Source organism: Echiichthys vipera (genome assembly GCF_963691815.1).
Source record: "Echiichthys vipera genome assembly, chromosome: 3".
In the NCBI taxonomy this organism is placed as follows: domain Eukaryota; kingdom Metazoa; phylum Chordata; class Actinopteri; order Perciformes; family Trachinidae; genus Echiichthys; species Echiichthys vipera.
Window position 1 is genome coordinate 18,133,021 of NC_139828.1, and position 19,014 is coordinate 18,152,034.

Here is a 19,014-nt window from a genome sequence, read left to right on the forward strand (position 1 = left end):
GTTGGGATTTAAAGACACCCGCCTATCCATCCCTCCTGCCCTCCATCCCTCACCATCCATCCACCCCCTCTGCATTGTCTTTTCTCTCATTGCTCTGCTCTCTCGCTTTTTTCACATCAATCTTTGTATGTCCCAATCTATCACAACTCCATCCTCACATCCGCCTCCTTGCTCCCCATTTATCTTTTCCTACATCTGAACCCGCCATTCATCTCATTTCCTCCCTCCCTCAGCTTTTCCTCCACCTCTTTCCTTCCTTAAAATGTCTTAATTACAGCCATTTAAACTCGTGTTGGTTGTCCATCTGTACTTGCCTCTTAAAACAAGTGAAAACAAGTACAACATAGGACTGAGATAATGTCACCCAAGTGGCATTACTTTGGAATGAGTCATCTTATAGATTCCATAAAAACATTGAAATAAGTATAATCTTACTGAAAACATTTGAAATCGTGTCATAAAATCATTTCAGAAGTGAAACAATATTGATCTTTCTTCGTTGCTTTAACCCACCTCTCCATTCACCTTTCCCTTCCTACACCCCCCCCCCCCCCCGCACTCCTATGCAGGGATCTCTAATTAGCATGTTCACAGTGTGTTCGCACCACACACTGAAGACAGGTTTTGTGCACCGCGAGGTCAGACACCAATCTGCTGACAACAACACAAACACAGCAAACATGATTAACCTTGATAAAAAAAAGAAGTTTTCCTTCTCTTTCTCTATCATATTTGTCTCTCCACACGATGATTAGAAGAAAAAAGAAATGTAATTCCCAGACAGGTACGTCCTAATTAAGCAACAGCCGAGGCTGCTCAGAATCAATGCCCTGATCCCTGGCCAGTAAGCAAGGGAACTGGCTAATTCATGCACTCCACCAACCCTCTCCCCTGTAAAGCCTGGCAAATATTTATTTCCTGAAAAGAACCAAATCATTTAGAATTCGGTCGGGGATTGATTACCATCGATAGACAGCGATGGTTCAATATTTATACCCATTGAGACCAAGGTAGGGGCCAAATAATGGAGCATAGAACAGGACGCCTTACAACTTAATTAAAACCAACATAATATGGACAATTCTTTCTTTTTTTTCTGGAGCTTGCTGTGTCGGATCCAAGCTTTTTATGGGGCTCTAATTCAATAGAATGGGCCAGTCATGTGCACCTTTGACCTGATCAATACATGTATTGAGGTACAGTTATTGTGTGTATGTGTTGTTATGCTCTGGCCTACAAGAAACCTTGACTCAACAGGAAATGTGACAGAGGGACCAGAAGAAACCTGGATCACAGAGTAAACATGTATTTTCCAGTGTTGCTTAATACAGCTAAAGTGTCATTTAAGCTGCATAGAAGGTTCAGGTGCCAACCATAAAACAAACCACAAGTTAAATGAATATAACTATAACTTACAGAAACTCAAGGAAACAGCAGAAATTACAGGTGTAAACACACCTACCTACCCCTTCATCCCCCAAGGCTGCTATTAAGTACTGAGTGATTATTTACAATATAATAGTACAGTGTGTGTGTGTGTGTGTGTGTGTGTGTGTGTGTGTGTGTGTGTGTGTGTGTGTGTGTGTGCGTATGTGTGTGTGTGTGTGTGTGTGTGTGTGTGTGTGTGTGTGTGTGTGTGTGTGTGTGTGTGTGTGTGTGTGTGCGTGTGCGTTTGCGTGTGCGTGTGTGTGTGCGTGTGCGTGTGCGTGTGTGCATGTGTGTTTGTGTGTAAACAGGCTAGCAGCCCCTATGCTTGGCTAATATTTGCATGTCCCACAAATTGCAGACTCAGTGCCTAGATTGGTGCAATGACAGCAGAAATCAAAAATACAGTAGCAATGATTGCAGTGTGGCTAAGAATATAAATGTATGTATAAGGTTCATTAAGTGCAATCCATGCACAGGCTGACTGCATCTAGTGCTTTTTCATCACTCTGTTTTGAAACTTGGCGAAGTGCTCGGCAAACACATGTTGATTGAGAAGTATTGGACTCTCACCTTTCAAACTAATTTTTTTACCCCCCATCAGCTTCCCTCGGGCATCATGGTAAGGCAGGGAACAAACAAAAAAAATATTTACTCAAACTTTGTCCCCGACAGATCCTGGCTAATCATGTTTGAGTGTGCTGACTTTTCTTTCATTTTCTTTCATCTCATCAGGAGTAGGTGGGAGTGTGCCTTAAAGCAATGAACCTAATACTTCCGCCTATTTTCTGTCAATTTTAGCCTAAGAAATCTAACATGGTGCACAGTCAGCTGCTGACGCCGGCCGCCACTTTGTAGGGAATTCTGTGTAATGAGGCTGCCTAAAAGGCTTTCAGACTTTATCAAGCAATAAAAGCTCCAGGTCTACAGCCTGCCACCATTACCTGACAATACTGCAGGCTGTTGTCATTAAGCAGCAGTCGCGGTGAGTTATGGTGGTGGTGGGAATATTGAAGATCGCTGCCTCTCACCCTTGACCTGACTCCCCCTTAAGTCTCAGCCTTGCTCGAAATACTTTAAAGTTTCTTGGTGGATTTCAACATTTCCTTGAGTATCTCCAAAGTATCTTTCCAATTTACAGCTCAAGCTTGCCTTCTTTTCTTTTTAGTTCTTATCACATTCTTACAAGGATGCATATGGTGATTATGTTGACACTGTTAATTTCCAAACAAGGACAGCTATCAGAGAGTAAAGCAACATAATCGGGGGGGGGGGGGGGGGGGGGGTAAATGGGAATTTGTAAATAGAAAGATCCAAGTATTTAACACTGGAGTGGTAAATAAGTGATAAAGCATCCTTGTTGTGTTCATGGGAGATCTGGTAGAGGAAAGGGCAGAGTCTACAACAGTGACATAATAAAACACATTTCTGAGGATTAAATACTCCTGAAAACCATAGTAAAGTCTCACATATAAACATACAGATATGTTGAATCGAATCCACATGTCTCCAAAGACTTAAGAACCAAAGTCATTCCATGTAGGCTGTGGGTGATTAATTCTATTTTAACAAAATCAGAAATGTTAGGGATGATAGCTATTATTGACCTACATTACCTGTTTCTTTCTCAATAGTCCAGAGAATCCTTAAATGTAAATCCATTTTATAGTCCCCTCATTTTTACATTTGTATGATATCCACTTTAGCAAAAATATTGCAGTGTAAATCTGTCACCTTAAGAAAATGTTCTTAGAACAAGAACTTCATAATAAGCAAACAAAAAATGGACCAACAACACTTGCATCAGTATACAAGCAATATCAATTCAAAGCATGCGACTTAAAGGGCACTGCAGTGGCAATACAGTAGCAACCTCTCTCACCATCTAGCAGCCAAGAGTAGCAATCTCTTCATGAATTTTAGCACTATCGACACCCAGTAACAGTCATAACGCATGCAGCCCAACCCTGCACTCCCACCTGAATACGGTGGCATCTGCACGGTGGCAGTAGGATTTAATACACACTTTAACTCACTGCCCTGTCAAAGCAATAGAGGACATTGCCCCTAAACCTCTCCTCCCCTCCTTCAATACACTCACTAACTACCATAGCAGTGACTACAACCAGACAAATGCTCCTGTAAAAGTTTTTTTTTTTTACTAAAGAAAAAAACCTTTCCTCCCTTCTACTTCCTCCTCTGCTCCTCTCCTGCACTCCCAGGTGGGGTGATTTAAGAAGGGCAAGCTGTGGAGAAACTTGCCCTCCATTTCTCCCCTCCTCCCTCCCTCTCATTCTCCCTCTCCCTTGGCCTTATTACAGGCTGTCAGTTTATTATAAAACATTAGGAAAGCAGAGGGACACTTGCAGTTACTGTCCTATCGATCGGCAGGGATGGATTCTGTGATTTAGAGTCAGCCTCTGCTAGCGCCCTCCACATTCTCGGTCTCCTATTAAGGCACTGGCGCTTTGCTTTTGCTATTGATGTCTCAACATTAACAGTTACAAGCTGCTACAGAAAATCAATGTTCAACTTTTATTACCGGCTGCATAACGCAGCCGACCTCCTGCCAGCTGGTACTTAGCAGTCAAAAGGCGGTGCGGATGGTCCGCCCGGCACATTAGGTGTTTTCTAAGTGATATCTGCAGTAATATCAATCCTGTGTGCAGCGTATAGGGGCTTTCAGGGGCCAGTTGAGGGCCTAAGAGCTTAGGGGTACAGCATAGGAAAGTGTAGCCGGCCAAACAAATTAGCACACATGCTAGCAAATAATTAAGTATGAATGTGAGATGGACAAGGAAGTTTTTATTGACAAGTATGCTGAACAGGTTTTCCCAGAATATAAAGCAGCAAACATCTACACTTTTCTTGAATCTCTATAAACACCACCGTCAACACACCTTCAGTTCTCTGCCACAAAGACACAGACATAGTACACCACCTCAATGTCATTAGCTAAATAAACAATCGATCCCTTTGACCACCAATACCGACCATCCACCCATCCATCATCAGCATCATTCTGGATGTGTGTGCGCTGTAACCCAGGTAGCTTGGATCTACAGCGGCTGAGGCCTCTCAAACATTTATGAGGGGCTACCGAGCAGCGGTACGGCAGCCCTTCTGGGACAAACAGCCCCCGGTCCTGTACTCTCAGTCCCGATCAATGGAACTCAAGTTCATTACACACACTTTTCAGCCGAACAGCAGCAACAGATCCCCCCCCCCCCACCCCCACCCCTCCTTCTTCCCTCGATCGTCGAGCAGCCCACCACTGGGGCTGCATTGCACTTGCTTGTTTACGTGACTGCGCGTACAGGGAAAGACCGGGAGTAGGGAGTGTGAACAGTGCAGTGCATGTGTGAACAGGGGCTGCTCCCAGTGGCCAAAGCTTGAGGTTATCATTATGTACAGGTCGGTCCGCTGCAATGCTAATGCTAATGCATTCTCAGTGGCTGCAGCTCAGGTCCCAGTGCTGTGCTAGCTAGGTTGCTACTCCTCTCCAATTAGAGGCTGAGGGATGTCTGTTTGGGGTACGGAGGACAGGCATGGGCTATGCGGGGCCCTGCGGAGAACAGGCTCACATTAGTCGAGGAAAAACAGACCCAGAGAAGAAATTGTGCATACATTGCCGTGCTGCAGAAAATCCCACTCTTGATTTGAAATATTTGTTGACTGGAGACCATCTACTACCAGACTGTGATTTCATGCTCCTTAATAATTTGTTTAGAGTACCTATTTAATTTGGTTCTACATCACGTAGCCATACTGCTACTGTACCTCGCTGAGTCTAGTGGCTTCAACTTATCTGTACAACCCTACTATTAAGCTTACTTATGGTGGCCAGTACTGTACATTTATGTTATAGGCAACATGTTCACAACCATTTCACAAATCTTGAGTCAAAAAGCATGACCTCAAGAGCATTGTAAACCAAGAAAGACAAACTGTCAACAAATTTGAGCTGATTCTAGTGCATCAATGTTTCACTCGCAAGCTGTAGATTTACAACAGTGCCGCGAGATGAGGACTATGTTTGTGTGCGACATCAGGGAAAGAACAACTGCCACAGCCATGCCGCGTATCGATCAGAGCACCTGCCTCGACCTTACTTTAACATTACATACAAACAGCAAAGACTTACATAACCTTCCCCATGGAGCTGTTTCGATCGGTGATCACTCTCTTGGTTGCTTCCTCTTTCCTTTACTTGCTCTCATGCACTCTATGAAACCCTTACAAACACATAAATGCATGCACATTACAGTGCGCACACAGATACATACATACATATATATATATATATATATATACACAAATTAAGAACAATGCATAGTGATGTAACACACACAGCTAGACACTCATATAATCACACAATCCCAAAGGATGGTGGTGTGGCCTCTCAGTCTTTAAGTGTATCACAGGTCAAATGTTCAAAAATACAGATGCAATCAGATAGAACCCCAGCTTTACACACCCACCTTGTCAATCATTTGTAAGTTGTAAATGTGAATGGCTTTTCCCTCAATCACTTAAATCTTTATGACAATTTATGGCCGCTATAGCTCATGATGTGTAATTAGTGTTACTCATTGAAAAATCACTACTATACACAAAATGTAAAAGAAGTCCATTGGATGATAACAATAATGAAGCAACATAAAAGTGATGACACACTTAGCTATTTGAGGACTAAATGTCCATTTAGTATACTACTAATTTAAATTCCCAACTTTGTATTTGGGTGTTGATCTCTTGTTTTTAGGATGAAACTCTTCATTTGTCACTAATTTCTGACTGTATTTCCCCTTGCAAGATTGTGAGCCATACACATGAAAAAACCCTGACCATTAGAAGTAGAAAATAATCCCTTACATTCACCAACTGCCCTGATATCGCAAATGGAGCTCACTGGCATCACAGTACTGCCTGGCATGTGGGTTGTCAGCCATTGTGTTCCTGTGTGAGTGTGTACAGTGCAGAGGCATGTGTTGAAACTATGGTGGCTGTAAGCTATATGGTAGTCAGGTGGCTGCTATAAGATTATACACCCTCTTCCCTTTGCTCTTTGAGCTTCTGTGTGTGTGAGTGCGTGTCTTTGGACAATGTGGTTATAAGATACGTCTGGCAGGGAAGAGAACAGCGGAGCTTTAGGGTGCTGTGTGTGTGTGTGTGTGTGTGTGTGTGTGTGTGTGTGTGTGTGTGTGTGTGTGTGTGTGTTTGAGCATGCTGTGGCATGTGTGCACGCGTAACCAGAGACAGTGATTAAATGTTTTAAAGCACAGATGATCCAACAGGTGCTCTGGCTTGCTGTCTCTTGTTCTCACAGCCTCTCTCTCTCTCTCTCTCTCTCTGTCTCTTTTACTCTATTGGGCCCCCACCCTCTCAGTGACCCCCACTGTTGAACCATCACAGCTCCTTTCTTGTCTGTTTGTTCTTGTCCTGAAAGATATTTTAAGCAACAAAGCCCTGTAAGTCCACTGTCTTGCACACAAAGACACACAAGTCTTGTATTATATTTAAAAAAAACATGGTGGTGCAATGGAAACCTTTAGAGTTGCTGGCAAATGTGGGAAACAAGGGTCAGGGGAGCCACATGTTGAAATAAAATAGGGCATTAACCAATCAACTTTCTCTTCACACACATCATCAGAAAATAATGTTGTGTAATGTAAATTAATATTCCTGGGCTCTGCCAGATATTTGTCATGCCAGCCTCAGAGTATACAGTTGTACTTTAGTGCCACCTGGCACAGATATCCATAGCTATTGGTGGCATGACACTGTAAGCCTGTAAATTCTTACTGTGCTCAGTGATGTCTGACATATGGAAACTCAACAACTTTATACCTCCTTACAACTGCCCACAAACAAAGATCTGATAAATCTTTTGTTCATACCAAGTAGTTTTAGAGGGACATAAGTGTTACTAAAAAAAATCCTGAAGAGGGATACCTACTTCTTCTTATTTTTCTATTTCAGTTGATTTTGTTCTGTACAAAGCTAAACAGTTTGGACACATGTTGTTTTCTTTTCTAAGTGGTCAAAATACCATGAATTCTCATTGTAAAGTAAGTAAACATCCATGATCTTGTTTCTTTTCATGTTCTGTTTTCTGGAATTGTTTTACAGTTAGAAATGATGCCAAATGTGTAATGGAGGACAGAAGAGCACACACTGAAACAGGCCCATTTTGTCTCTTAGAGTTCCTCCAATAAAATTGCTAAAGGCTCAAACCATAGTGGGCGCAGAACACAAACATACACCCAACAACCACAGACAGACACACTCTACACTTTCTTTTTATTAAGCAAACAACTTTGTGGTTTATCCTTACAAATTACGGATTTTCCTCTAATTTCCTTGTATTGTGCATTTGAAGGTAATTTAAGCCACACTTTTAGTAGAAACATTCATTAAAACCCCAGTTCTCTAAAGAGAGGCAGTGTGCAAACATGTCCTCTTATATTAGCCCAGAGGAGGAGGAGAGAATGGCCACCACCATCCAATACTTTTGAACAAATTAAACCCTAACTTGCACTTAAATTGACTGGATGGGAATTACACAGCGAACAAAGAAGTTAAAAGAAAGTGTGTAAAACATGCAGAGCACTATTTCTTACCTGGCTTCCATCATCAAATGAGAATGAAAGAGGAGGGAGAGAATTTGGTAGAGAGAGAGTTAGAGAGAGCGGGGGGAGGCGGGTGGCGCTATGGATTAACTGTCCTTCATGCTGAAAATATACATCCCCAGGCGCATGGAACTGAATTATTAATTCAAATTTGTCAGAGAAAGAATGAGAGAAATCTATTGACGGGGAGACGGGGCCTTTAATGGTCTCATTAAAGGGGAGGCTTCCCACACCAGGCACCTTCTGTACTGCTGCAGGAGTTTTCGGGGCGGTGGAGGGTTGGAGGGGGGGTACTTGACCCCCCAATGATTTTCTGTCACTTTATCATCAACAAGAAAGGTTGACATGCCCCTCCACTCCCCACACTTTCCCTCCACTACCAAACAAACCCTGTGTGTAATTAGCCAAGGGGTGCAAAAGTGCACTGAATGTAAACGAGGTTCACACGCATGCATTGATAGAAAGAGACAGCAAAAAACACACACACACGCACACACACACACATATATATATATGCTGTGCCTGCTTCCACTGTTGCTGACAGGTACAAATGGAGTAGGGGGTAAAGTCCAGAAGAGACACAAGAGTCATCTCACAGGAATAGCCATATTGATTTTGTTAATTCATTTAAATTTCATTGTTTTCGTTTGCACTGCTCCATGGATCATTTCCTCAGATTACACCGAACAGTGACTTTTCATCTGGATCGCTGTCCATTAGATTTGAGCGTCAATCAGTCAAGTGTTAGTGGTAGTATAGTGTGATAGTGGTAGTTAGTAGTAGTAGTATGTTGTTGTGCTATGTTGTGAACAGGACTTTGAATCTCTGTTAAATCTGCTATAGATTAAATGGATCCTTTTAAATTTTATTTTATCTATTTCATAGCAATGCTAGAAGGCCTTCACACTTGCTCTCTCTCTCTTTTGCCCGGACTTTCTTGTATGAAGGCATGTGAACACTGCTGCTAGGGAAACCCTGTAAATGTATCTCTCATTGCTACAGCTGATAAATCTTGGGGAATGCCTTGTTCATCTTAATAAACACAACGCAGAGTGGGATCCACTAGATTAGCATAATTAGCGGCATATAGCTATATGACTGGGAGCTCTTTTGGTGGGTGGGGCGAGGGGGTTAACTGTCTGTACAATCCAGATGGCATTAGCAAGGTGAGAGAGCAAGGACCTGTGGGTGCACCGCACTGTCCGAGGTCAGCTCATTGAAAGGCATTTGGTTCTGCCTCCAGGGGGGGCGATAACAAGTGGATGGGCTGGAGGTCAAGAGGGACCACAGGTTCATTGCTGATTCAAATCTCTCAGTATCCCTCTGGCAAGTGGATTTTCATAATGCTGAGACAATGTGATTTTACCCCCCAGCAATATGATTTTTATCCCAGTGAATCTACAGCTTGAAGAAATGAAGAGCAGCAAATGGGGCCAGTTGACAAAAATATTTAAAGCCACAACACAGAACTAAAAAGAAAAAAAACCTAAACAAGCAAAACTTTTTTTTTGTTTCGTGGGGAAAAGAATTACCCCATTTACTGTAAGCCCACTACCCCAAGTGAGGACTATTTTCATTATTGATTAATCTAGCTAGTATTTTGAGTAACTGATTAATCATTAAACACATAGTGTGTGTGTCAATAGTAAAAAAAAAATGCAAGTCATGAGTCCCCAGAGCATAAGCTTACATCTTTAAATTACATTTTTTATAATATAGTCTGAAAGCATAAGATATAGAATAGAAAGCCTTTGTTATTATTATTATGTATGAAATATCTCCAAAATAAATCAAAAATTTCTTTGGCTCCTAATCAACTGCAGCTGAAATGTCCTTGTATGAATATGACTGCAAATACCTACTACTATTGATTGTTAAAGTAAATAAAAATAGAGTAATACATACCATCTTGTCAAAAAGTCTGAACTATCACTTTAATACTTATTCCCACTGATGTTACCCTTACTGTGATGTGCTCATATGTTTAAGCCCTCAAAGTCCATAATAACACAGGCACAGTCAGGACCAACTGATAGAGGATGTAAATGCGTTTTCCGTTTAAGCTTAGGATAAACCCCAGCACCTTCCAGCCGGCATAGTCAATGAGAGTGTCTCTTTCCTGAACGGAGTGCCTTTTCTCTTGTTTATTTTATCGGACCTAAGGCACTTTTCCCTTCCTCTCAATATATGTCGAGCTCTCTCCATCGCCCCGCCGAGCCCTCCGACCCGTCCTTGGGCGACAGAACTGAACCAGCCTCTACTTGTTAGGCTTAACAAAAATAGCAATGTTGTCGGAGAAGCTTTAGATTTGACATAATATATCCCCAACAGGACCATACCTGTGTAATTCTCTTTCATAGCCGCATGGTGTTTGGACCCCTGAGTATTTAAAGGGGGGTTTGATGAGTCGGCAGGCAAATTGAGCCTTCATGCTTTATTCTAACACATTGACAATAGCCAGTCCCCATTGATGGCGTGTTTTCAGGAACTGTGAGACAGTTGTTATTATGCATTGTTAGCGCAGACAATATTTGGCCTCTGGACATTGGGCTCTATGTTAGCTTGAGGGCATGTAGCACTATCTCCAGTATATTATTCTGTGCTGGTGAAATAAAGGGTGACTTTTCAAGATGAAGGGTCACTGTTCAGGGCTTAATGAGGCCTTTGTTAAATGAGTAAAACGTTAATGAGTGTAGAGGATTCTTCCAAAGAACATTTCACTTCATTAGATACAGAAGAAAATGAGATTCCAAATTAGCTACAGCAGACAGTGCACTATAGGCTCAGATAAAACTGTCCACCAAGAGGTACAGTAATATACTGAAAATGTGGCTCAAAGTTGATTTTATTAGTTATGAAATAAGGTCTGGGTGACAGAAGCTCTATGACATAAAAATATGTTAGAAAATACCCCACTTGGGAACTTTTAGGCTAGTGTCTTGCTAACAAATGGCGAAATGAGACTACAGAGGATGGCAGCAACATTTAACGTCATCATGACGAACACGCCAAATCCGTTGGAAGCTAGTGGTGGTGGCGTGAAGTCACGCGGCCGCGGTGTAGTTCGATTGTAGCCTGATGTACGCTTTTTACTTCTGTCGATTGCATTCATGCTTCAAAAATCACAAAAATTAGCATTTGTGAAGAATATCCTGCTTAACAAAATGTGCAAGTATCATAATATTTTGTTTTTATTTTGTTTGCCACAGTTTTTTTTCTGCGATAATCTAAACCTATTAATCCTGACCTTCAAAAATATGTCTTCCCTGCATTACTCTATAAGAAAATGACAGTCCAACAGTCACCCGCTTCATGTAATGACTGGCCAGGTGTGCAGAAGTGAAACTTTTCTTTTGACCTCCCTTTTTCTACATGACCATTTCAATTCTATTATTTCACTTTCGTATGTTAGAATGAGTGCTGTGCACCGTGATTGCCTGTCAGAAGTAACTGTCTGAAAGTGTGTGCCATTATTTCTATATTTAAACGATTATCACATATTGCTCCTTTCTGTGAGAGCTGGCCTTTTTTTTAATTTCACCTTTGAATGTGGCCATTCAAAACGGCCATAATAAACACTTTAGCCAACATGTCACATGCACTACTGTAGCCTTTTTTATACTGCTGATACCTGCTCCTCTTCTATCCTGTGATAGGATAGTTATTTATGCTACTTTTAGCCTTTGGTGTATCAAGTCTCAAAGAACCCCCATTAAATGTTAAGGAGCATACAACTCCAGTTTAGCACCCCCCCCCCCCCCCCCACACACATTTTTTACTCGCCTCTAAAGTGGAGGCGTCGTATCTGAGAAAGGGAATTCCCCAAATGGGACTTAGAGGAAAACAAGGAAGCTGAGAGCTCCAGGGAGAAGGAAAACTTGTTTGCTGGCAACCATAGATAGATGAGGGAAGCAAAGCCTCCTGTAGAGGAATAAAAAAAAAAACCCACACACTTCCATGTGAAATGTCAGTGGAGTATTGATGGGAGCTGGGAGTGTGTGTGCATAGCTCTAGCGTATGTTTGTGTACTTCATGACTTTATTATGATGTGAGGGTAACATGGGGGTAAAAGAGGTTGCTTTTCTACTATACAAAGCCCAGCGGTGCACTGCAACTCAGATAATAGCCTATTTAAGTGATACGGATAACCATGCGGCCATTGCCCCTTGCCCCGTGAACCTTGTTTGCTTTGATTGTCCTTGCTGCCCTGTTTTTTAACACCACACTAACACACAAACACACAGCCACATTCTCTCAGTGAACACTTAGCTCTACATGTTGCCTACAGCAGGCAGTCTTTAGTCTTTACCCATCCAGAGTAAAGGTTATTGGGTTCTCTTCTTTCAACGCCCCTGTCTGTGATTGGAGGCGAGCTGCAAGGCAGATTAATAAAGAATAAAGTAGCAGTTGACAATGTTGACTTGATAACAACACGTAGGGTGCAATAAAGAGGACTTGGCCTGAACATGGGTTGCACTCCTGGCTCTTTGAAGCACCGATGCTGTTGTAAAAGGTGCTTCAGCTTTGATAGGCTTGTATACATGCCTGTGAAAGTCCCAATTGGAAGACTAGGAGCACCTTATTCCCGTCTATACAGGAAGTGACCGGTTTGTCTTCCACTCATGTTTAATTGGCCAAGTTTACTGACAGCACTTCACTCAATAACCGTTTATGAGCCAAGAGTTTTATATGTTGTTTTTGGACCCGGCAGGAAACACATGTTGTGACGTTTGAAAGGCACAGTGACTTGGCAGCATGTGACTGAGAGGTTAATTGTTTGGGGTACTAAAAATTTTAATGTCAGAGACCATGGTGTTATTTTGACATGTATATAATTGTTGGCCTTATGGCAGTGTCTTATATGAAGGCGACAAGAGCGGGAAATAGCATGATGGAAATCAAAGGGGTGGAAGGGGCAAAAGGTTTGATTGACACATAACCAGTCCTTTCTAATCTTTTCCCTCTTGTCCTCCCTCCCTCCCTCTAGTCTAAGTCTAAGTCCCTCTTGCCCTCCCTACCATCCTCTAGTCTCTAACTAACTCTAAGTATATTACATTTTGTCCTATAGCATGTATACATAGAAGTGTCCGGCGTAACCCAACAAGGATCTATTACCATGCTATCTTATTGTACAGTGCAGTATTTTTTGACAAATTCCGTTTCTTAAAGCCATAAACAAAGTAATCCCTGTTTGCTTTTGCAGAAAATAGTGAACTTTGACACCAAGTAATGTTTTTGATCAGAGCTTTTTCACACCACAGTGTCCAGTCTGTGAGGCATCATTGAGATCACAGTGAAGTATTGTAGCGAGTATTTGCACGAGTGAATGTGAAGTGTGTCTTAGTGCTGTGTGTGTGTGTGTGTGTGTGTCCCTGGAGCAGGTGGATTACAAGGGCCGGTGAAAGAGTGTAAAAGCACATGCGGACACATACAGACACACACACGCACACACTCACAGAACAGATCTAGTCTAATTAAAAAGCACAGCAGTGATTTCAGGAGCTCTGTGAAAGAGAGAATTAATGTGCATGTGTGGCTGTGTGTGTGTGTGTGTGTGTGTGTGTGTGTGCGTGTGTGCTTTTGCATTAGGTCGCAGGCTTCAGCATGATCACCCGTCAAATGAAACAATGTATTCCATGGGACCTCAGGGTTTCCATTTGAATATTCAGACGCGGCGCTGCAACGAACTGTGGCTGTTTTATGTGAAAAAAAGTTGATAATTAGTCCCACAGTGACTGAACAATGAGATGGAGAGAGAAGGAGAAGGTGGGGGGTGGGTGGGGGGCATTGAAGGAAGAGGAGAGAGAGCGCTTATCACACTTAATGCTCCGACCTGACATTGTCTGGGAATCATTGATCAATTGTTTGTTTAAATTCTCCCCCTTAACCCTTTTCTTCATCAGCCCTGTCCTGTCTTTGAATAATCAGTAAATTGGAATCAATTCCCTTGTCTGATTTTATAAGCAACAAATTGAAGAAACATTCCCCATCAGCCTGAGTGTTTTGGGATTTTGTGGTCTAGTTTTGCAAACAGGAGCAGATATCAAACTATTGTCATATGTGTTTTTTCCTTTTTTGGAAGCCCTCATTCATCATTTTTTCAAAAGGGTTTTCTTGTAATAATTAGCAATTAAAATGCTGTCTTTTTGCCTCACTTTCCACTAATTAGCTTGACAGGGACTTTGGGTACTTATTCTTAGTAGTCCCCCCCCCCCATCCAACATCCACGCATACACCCATCAAACTCCCCTCTACATGCATACACCCTCATGCAGACACAGAAACACAGGCAGAATCTTTTTGAGCAACCATGGCAACAACTCACATGCTTTTGCTGTGATATCTGGGCTCACCTTGTTATGTTGTTGTGGAAATAACTAAAAAACTCTGACATTGCTGAGATGATTGTTAATCAATGCAGGTCAGATATAGAATACTTGCACAAACCAAAAAACAATCTAGTGTTAAAAGTTGTCTGATGTAAGACAAAGATGCATTTGTGTTCAATACCCAACATTATAAAGGATTTGGTATTTCCTCACCAGAATATTATCTTGGGAGTGTGTGCTTTTAAATAGCATGTAGGGAATACAATTGACAGAAAAATAAAGCTGAACAGGTAACTTAATAAACAGCATACGACAAATCTGAATAAAGTTGGGCAGTGGAACGTTACTACAGAAACTTTTATTTCCATGTCTTTGCTACATTTTGTTTAATGTGCAGATGAAAAGTCTATATTTTTTTTCTCGGTGGCCTGCATAGGACGTCTGTGTGTCAAGCTGAAAACCCACACTCTACTGGGTTGGCTTATGTAAGGCTATATCAATGCTTCTCTGAGATGTTGGTGGCGTGAAAGCCGGTTCATGAGCCTGATAGGGGGTCAGACAGCTGAGTGGCAGCAGGAAAAAGCACATGACATGTTTGTTTGGAGCCTCCTTTGTCACTGGGCGCCCCCCCCCCCCCTTTCCTGCCCTCCTTTTGGCCTTATTTAGCCCCCCGCCATGTCACCCAGAGGTCAGGGTGAGCATGCACACGCTGCACACAAGCTCACATACACACACACACACATACAGATTGTAATAGCATGGTAGAGTGCATCATAGATGGAAGTGCCTTGAAGGACCTGCTTCTCATTCTCCAGACCTCATTAGCTGCTGATTTATCTCCCCCTCCTTCCTCCTAATGCTCTGGGTGGGTGGATTGGGTGTGTGTGACTGTGGGAGGGGGGTATTGTGTGAGAAATATTACGTGTATTTCCATGGATTACTGTCTGTATATGTGTCTGAAAGCAAAGCTTTGGAAAGCTTTGCAAAGATTTGGCGTAAAAAACAGTACATTTTAGAGTGCATTGGTGTGTGTGTGTGTGTTGTTTCGGAGGTGTCAACTAGACACAGGGACTCTGTCAGTCCACATTAACCCGCTGTGAGCACACTCAACCTGGGGTCAAACAGATTAATAAAAGATCACCCACACCCACACGCACACACACAAAATCTCTGAGCTGCTATCTGATTAAATATTCTGCAGCCCTGTGGTTCATAATCATGACAAGTACACACAGCGCTCTGGACCACCATTAACCATTTAGCAAATTTTTGCCTTGTCTTGCAATAATCTACTCAAACCCCCAGTGAGCTTATTATTGTCAAGGAAAAGTGCTTATAGCTGCGCGTAAAGGTAGGATTTTGGAAATCTGAAAAATGTATTTAGCAAAAAGAATTAATAGTGGAAAAATTCATCTTTTCTCATTGTACCCTGCAGTTCAAGATATTCCTGTTTTCCACAAGATTGATACTTTTGTAAAAAAAAAACAAACAACAGTTTTATTTCCATTTTTTTTCTCAATAATAACAAAGACACTTTCTGTTTTGTTACGATTTAACAGGATGGTGAAGGTGTTAGGTTAAGGAGCATCTCTGGTGCTAATATGACTGAATCTCTGCCCTACATAATTCATGGACTCATGGGGAAGGAATCTCTCGGGAGGAGAACCTTTTTTTTTTTTTGCCTTTACCTGAATCCCTCTACAAAGCCATCCCAAGAGACGATTCAGAGGAAAAAACAGGAGGGAGGGATATTTCATCATATTGCGCATTTTGAAGCTCTCTTAAAAATAAATAAAAATAAGCCACAACCAAAGATGTCACGCTGTAGCACTTTCTCCTGATAAATGAGAATTCTAACCTTTTTGTCTTTTGAAAGATGAACCATTATAGCCCATTCATTTGTCTCCTTGAGGATACTGTGACACTATGAAACACTGTGGACAAATGTTGCCTTTAGAAACTCATTCAGCTATTGTGTGAGGGCTTGTATTTCTCCATCATTGTCTATGATTTGTTCTTACACTTCTCAACAGTACTCACAGAGATTGTTTGAGTGCCATCTAACCTTTATCTTTATATTTACCTTTGATCCAACCTTTTTTGCTTCCTCCTGTAGATGTGAAAAACCTGGAGAACTTCCACCTGGTAGAAAGTGTCCAGGAGCAAGTCAACGCAGCACTGCTGGACTACGTCATGTGTAACTACCCGCAGCAAACAGACAAGTTTGGCCAGCTGCTCCTCCGGCTGCCAGAGATCAGAGCCATCAGCCTGCAGGCCGAAGAATACCTTTACTACAAACACCTGAACGGCGACGTGCCCTGCAACAACCTGCTCATTGAAATGCTTCACGCAAAGAGAGCTTAGGAGGGGAATGTGCTACCCATAATGCAGCTGTGCAGACATCCTGAGAGTTTTGCTGCAGCCCAAAAACTCAATATAACTGAACCTCCAGCTCAGACTTGACTGATAGATGACATCAAGGACGGAGAGCAGAGTGTTAGCAACTCTTGTTTATATTAAGCTCATTTTGATCTTCAAGTTACAAATTGAGTGTCGATTTGGACAAACACACATGCACAAAGACAGATAATGTGCACAAACAAACATCTTACGGATCCCTTTAATCTAAACAAAAAAAAAAGTCTAAAAGAAGAGTCGCTTCTCCTCAACCACACAAACAATATTTTAAGGAAAAAAGAAAAACACTTGAAACAAACACTGCATTTGGCGCCATGAGATGGGATCTAATAGTCTGCACAAGCACAGACTATCAAGACTGCAGGCTGCAAGTTAAAGAACTATCACCCCTCAAGTTTTAGCGCTGGTGACAATGTGAGAGAGTTTTTGTACTGAGAGAAGACATTGAGTAACACCAGCCATCTTTCAGACAGCTTTGTGATTAGAGTGGTGACTTATTTTGGTTGACGATCCTCCGGTGTACTCTCTCACTGAAACCGGCTTTTAGCTGTTGTTGGTACTGTAAAGACAAACAGTTAACCGGGCCAGAGACTCTTATCTACCATCATATTTGTTTTTGGAACGGACATAAGATGCCTGCCCCAGCAGTTTGACCTGACTGAGAAGGAAGAACTCACCGTTAAAAAAAATAAGTGTCTAAAATGGAACATTCTTTAATGAACAAAATGATAAATAGGCCAATAAGAAGAAAAATATGATGTTTTTTTTCTCTTGTAATGGAAGTCATTTGCTCCTAATGGTCACCTTGTGGTTCCCTTTTCTTATTCCACATCCCTGAATCATCTTAAACTATGTACCTCAGAAAGACCAGTGTTGAATAAATTCAATTAATAATGTCAGTTGAAACTGTTGTATTTATAGCCCTTTTTCCTGCAAAAACATGCCCTCCCTTTTTTATTATTTCATTTCAACTGGAACAAAACAAAGTGTGATTCTGGAGACGGAGAAGGATCAACCTTGTCTTTGTCCAGAAAGACCAAAGCCTGCTGCAGATCAGAAGAAGGAAATTACAAAAAACCTTAATAATCAGTATTATAAGAGAAAAAAAAAAAAGATTTGTGATGTCACAGTTATGTGAGTCTTGCCTTATTTCATTACCATGCTAGCTAACCGTGCAGATGTGAATGAAAATATGTACAAATATATATACAAAGTATTAATGTTGTAAAAATTTAGAAAAAAGAATAATTCAACAGGTGTTTACATTCATGTGGTAATATGGAAGAGAACTGTGATGAAGCATAAATTGCAAAGCAACGATTTCCTAAAAAATGAAATCAACGAAATGGAAAAAAAAAAAAAGATCCCTCTGGTTTGCTTTCTTCAGTGTGTGTACAGTGTTTTGTTTTTTATTTGTTTTGAACAGTACTTAAATTATGTCGTGAGACACTAAAATCAAAAAGGAATCACACTTAAAATATTAATTTCTATCTGTGTCTGCTGGCATTCAAACATTTGTTTCTTAAGCATTGCTTTATAAGGGTTCCGTTTCACTTTTTGTAGACTTTTTTTTCTTTTTTTATTTACAGTGCTTTTACCTTTTTGATGTACAGTATGTCACTGGTTACGCTTAATAATGAAGATAATTTATTGCGTCTCTGGGTTTCCATCTTTGTGTTACATGACGTGAGGTGTCTGCGCCAGAATAAATTTGTTTACTGTAGCATGTTCTTGTTTTGTTTCCATAAGTAGTTGCAGTGATGCAGATCTGGAGCAAAATAGTGGGCTTTCAAAAAGAAAAAAAAAATCACCTCAATTCTTTTGTCTCTTAAATGTATATGCAAGTCAGTACATTGAAAAGAGTATTGTATTTAAGCAAGTAGGTGTGAAAGATGTTTGTGCCACATCAGTTTTTCTTTTCAACCTGCGTCATTGTTCTTTCTGGTTTGCTCTTATACCAAAGACTCCATCTTTGCCCCTGTGAGCTGATTCTTCTAGTACTGTGTCAAAAATGAACAAAACTGGCTTTTATCCATAAAAAATAGCACCCTGAATTATTTTCATGGGGATTCTTTCATATGCTATAGTTGTTCCTTTTTTTCAAAATGTCCCAACACTTTCCTTCCACAACAACCTGTGGTGTTAATTTGATTACCTGTGACATTTTGTCAATTAAGTCATAGAACGATCAAAAGTCTTTAAGTGGCATG

At 41.2% G+C, this 19,014-nt stretch overlaps 1 protein-coding gene across 1 annotated transcript in view; it reads left to right on the forward strand.

Moving 5' to 3' along the window:
- nr5a2 (nuclear receptor subfamily 5, group A, member 2) overlaps positions 1-16,750 on the forward strand; it is a gene marked incomplete at its 3' end in the record, with an annotated part of 64,408 nt that extends 47,658 nt beyond the window's left edge. The window contains exon 7 of the mRNA XM_083911205.1: positions 16,503-16,750. Coding sequence (XP_083767331.1) covers positions 16,503-16,750 — 248 coding nt within the window. The remainder of the gene's footprint in view (positions 1-16,502) is intronic.
- Between the last annotated feature and the right edge of the window lie 2,264 nt (positions 16,751-19,014).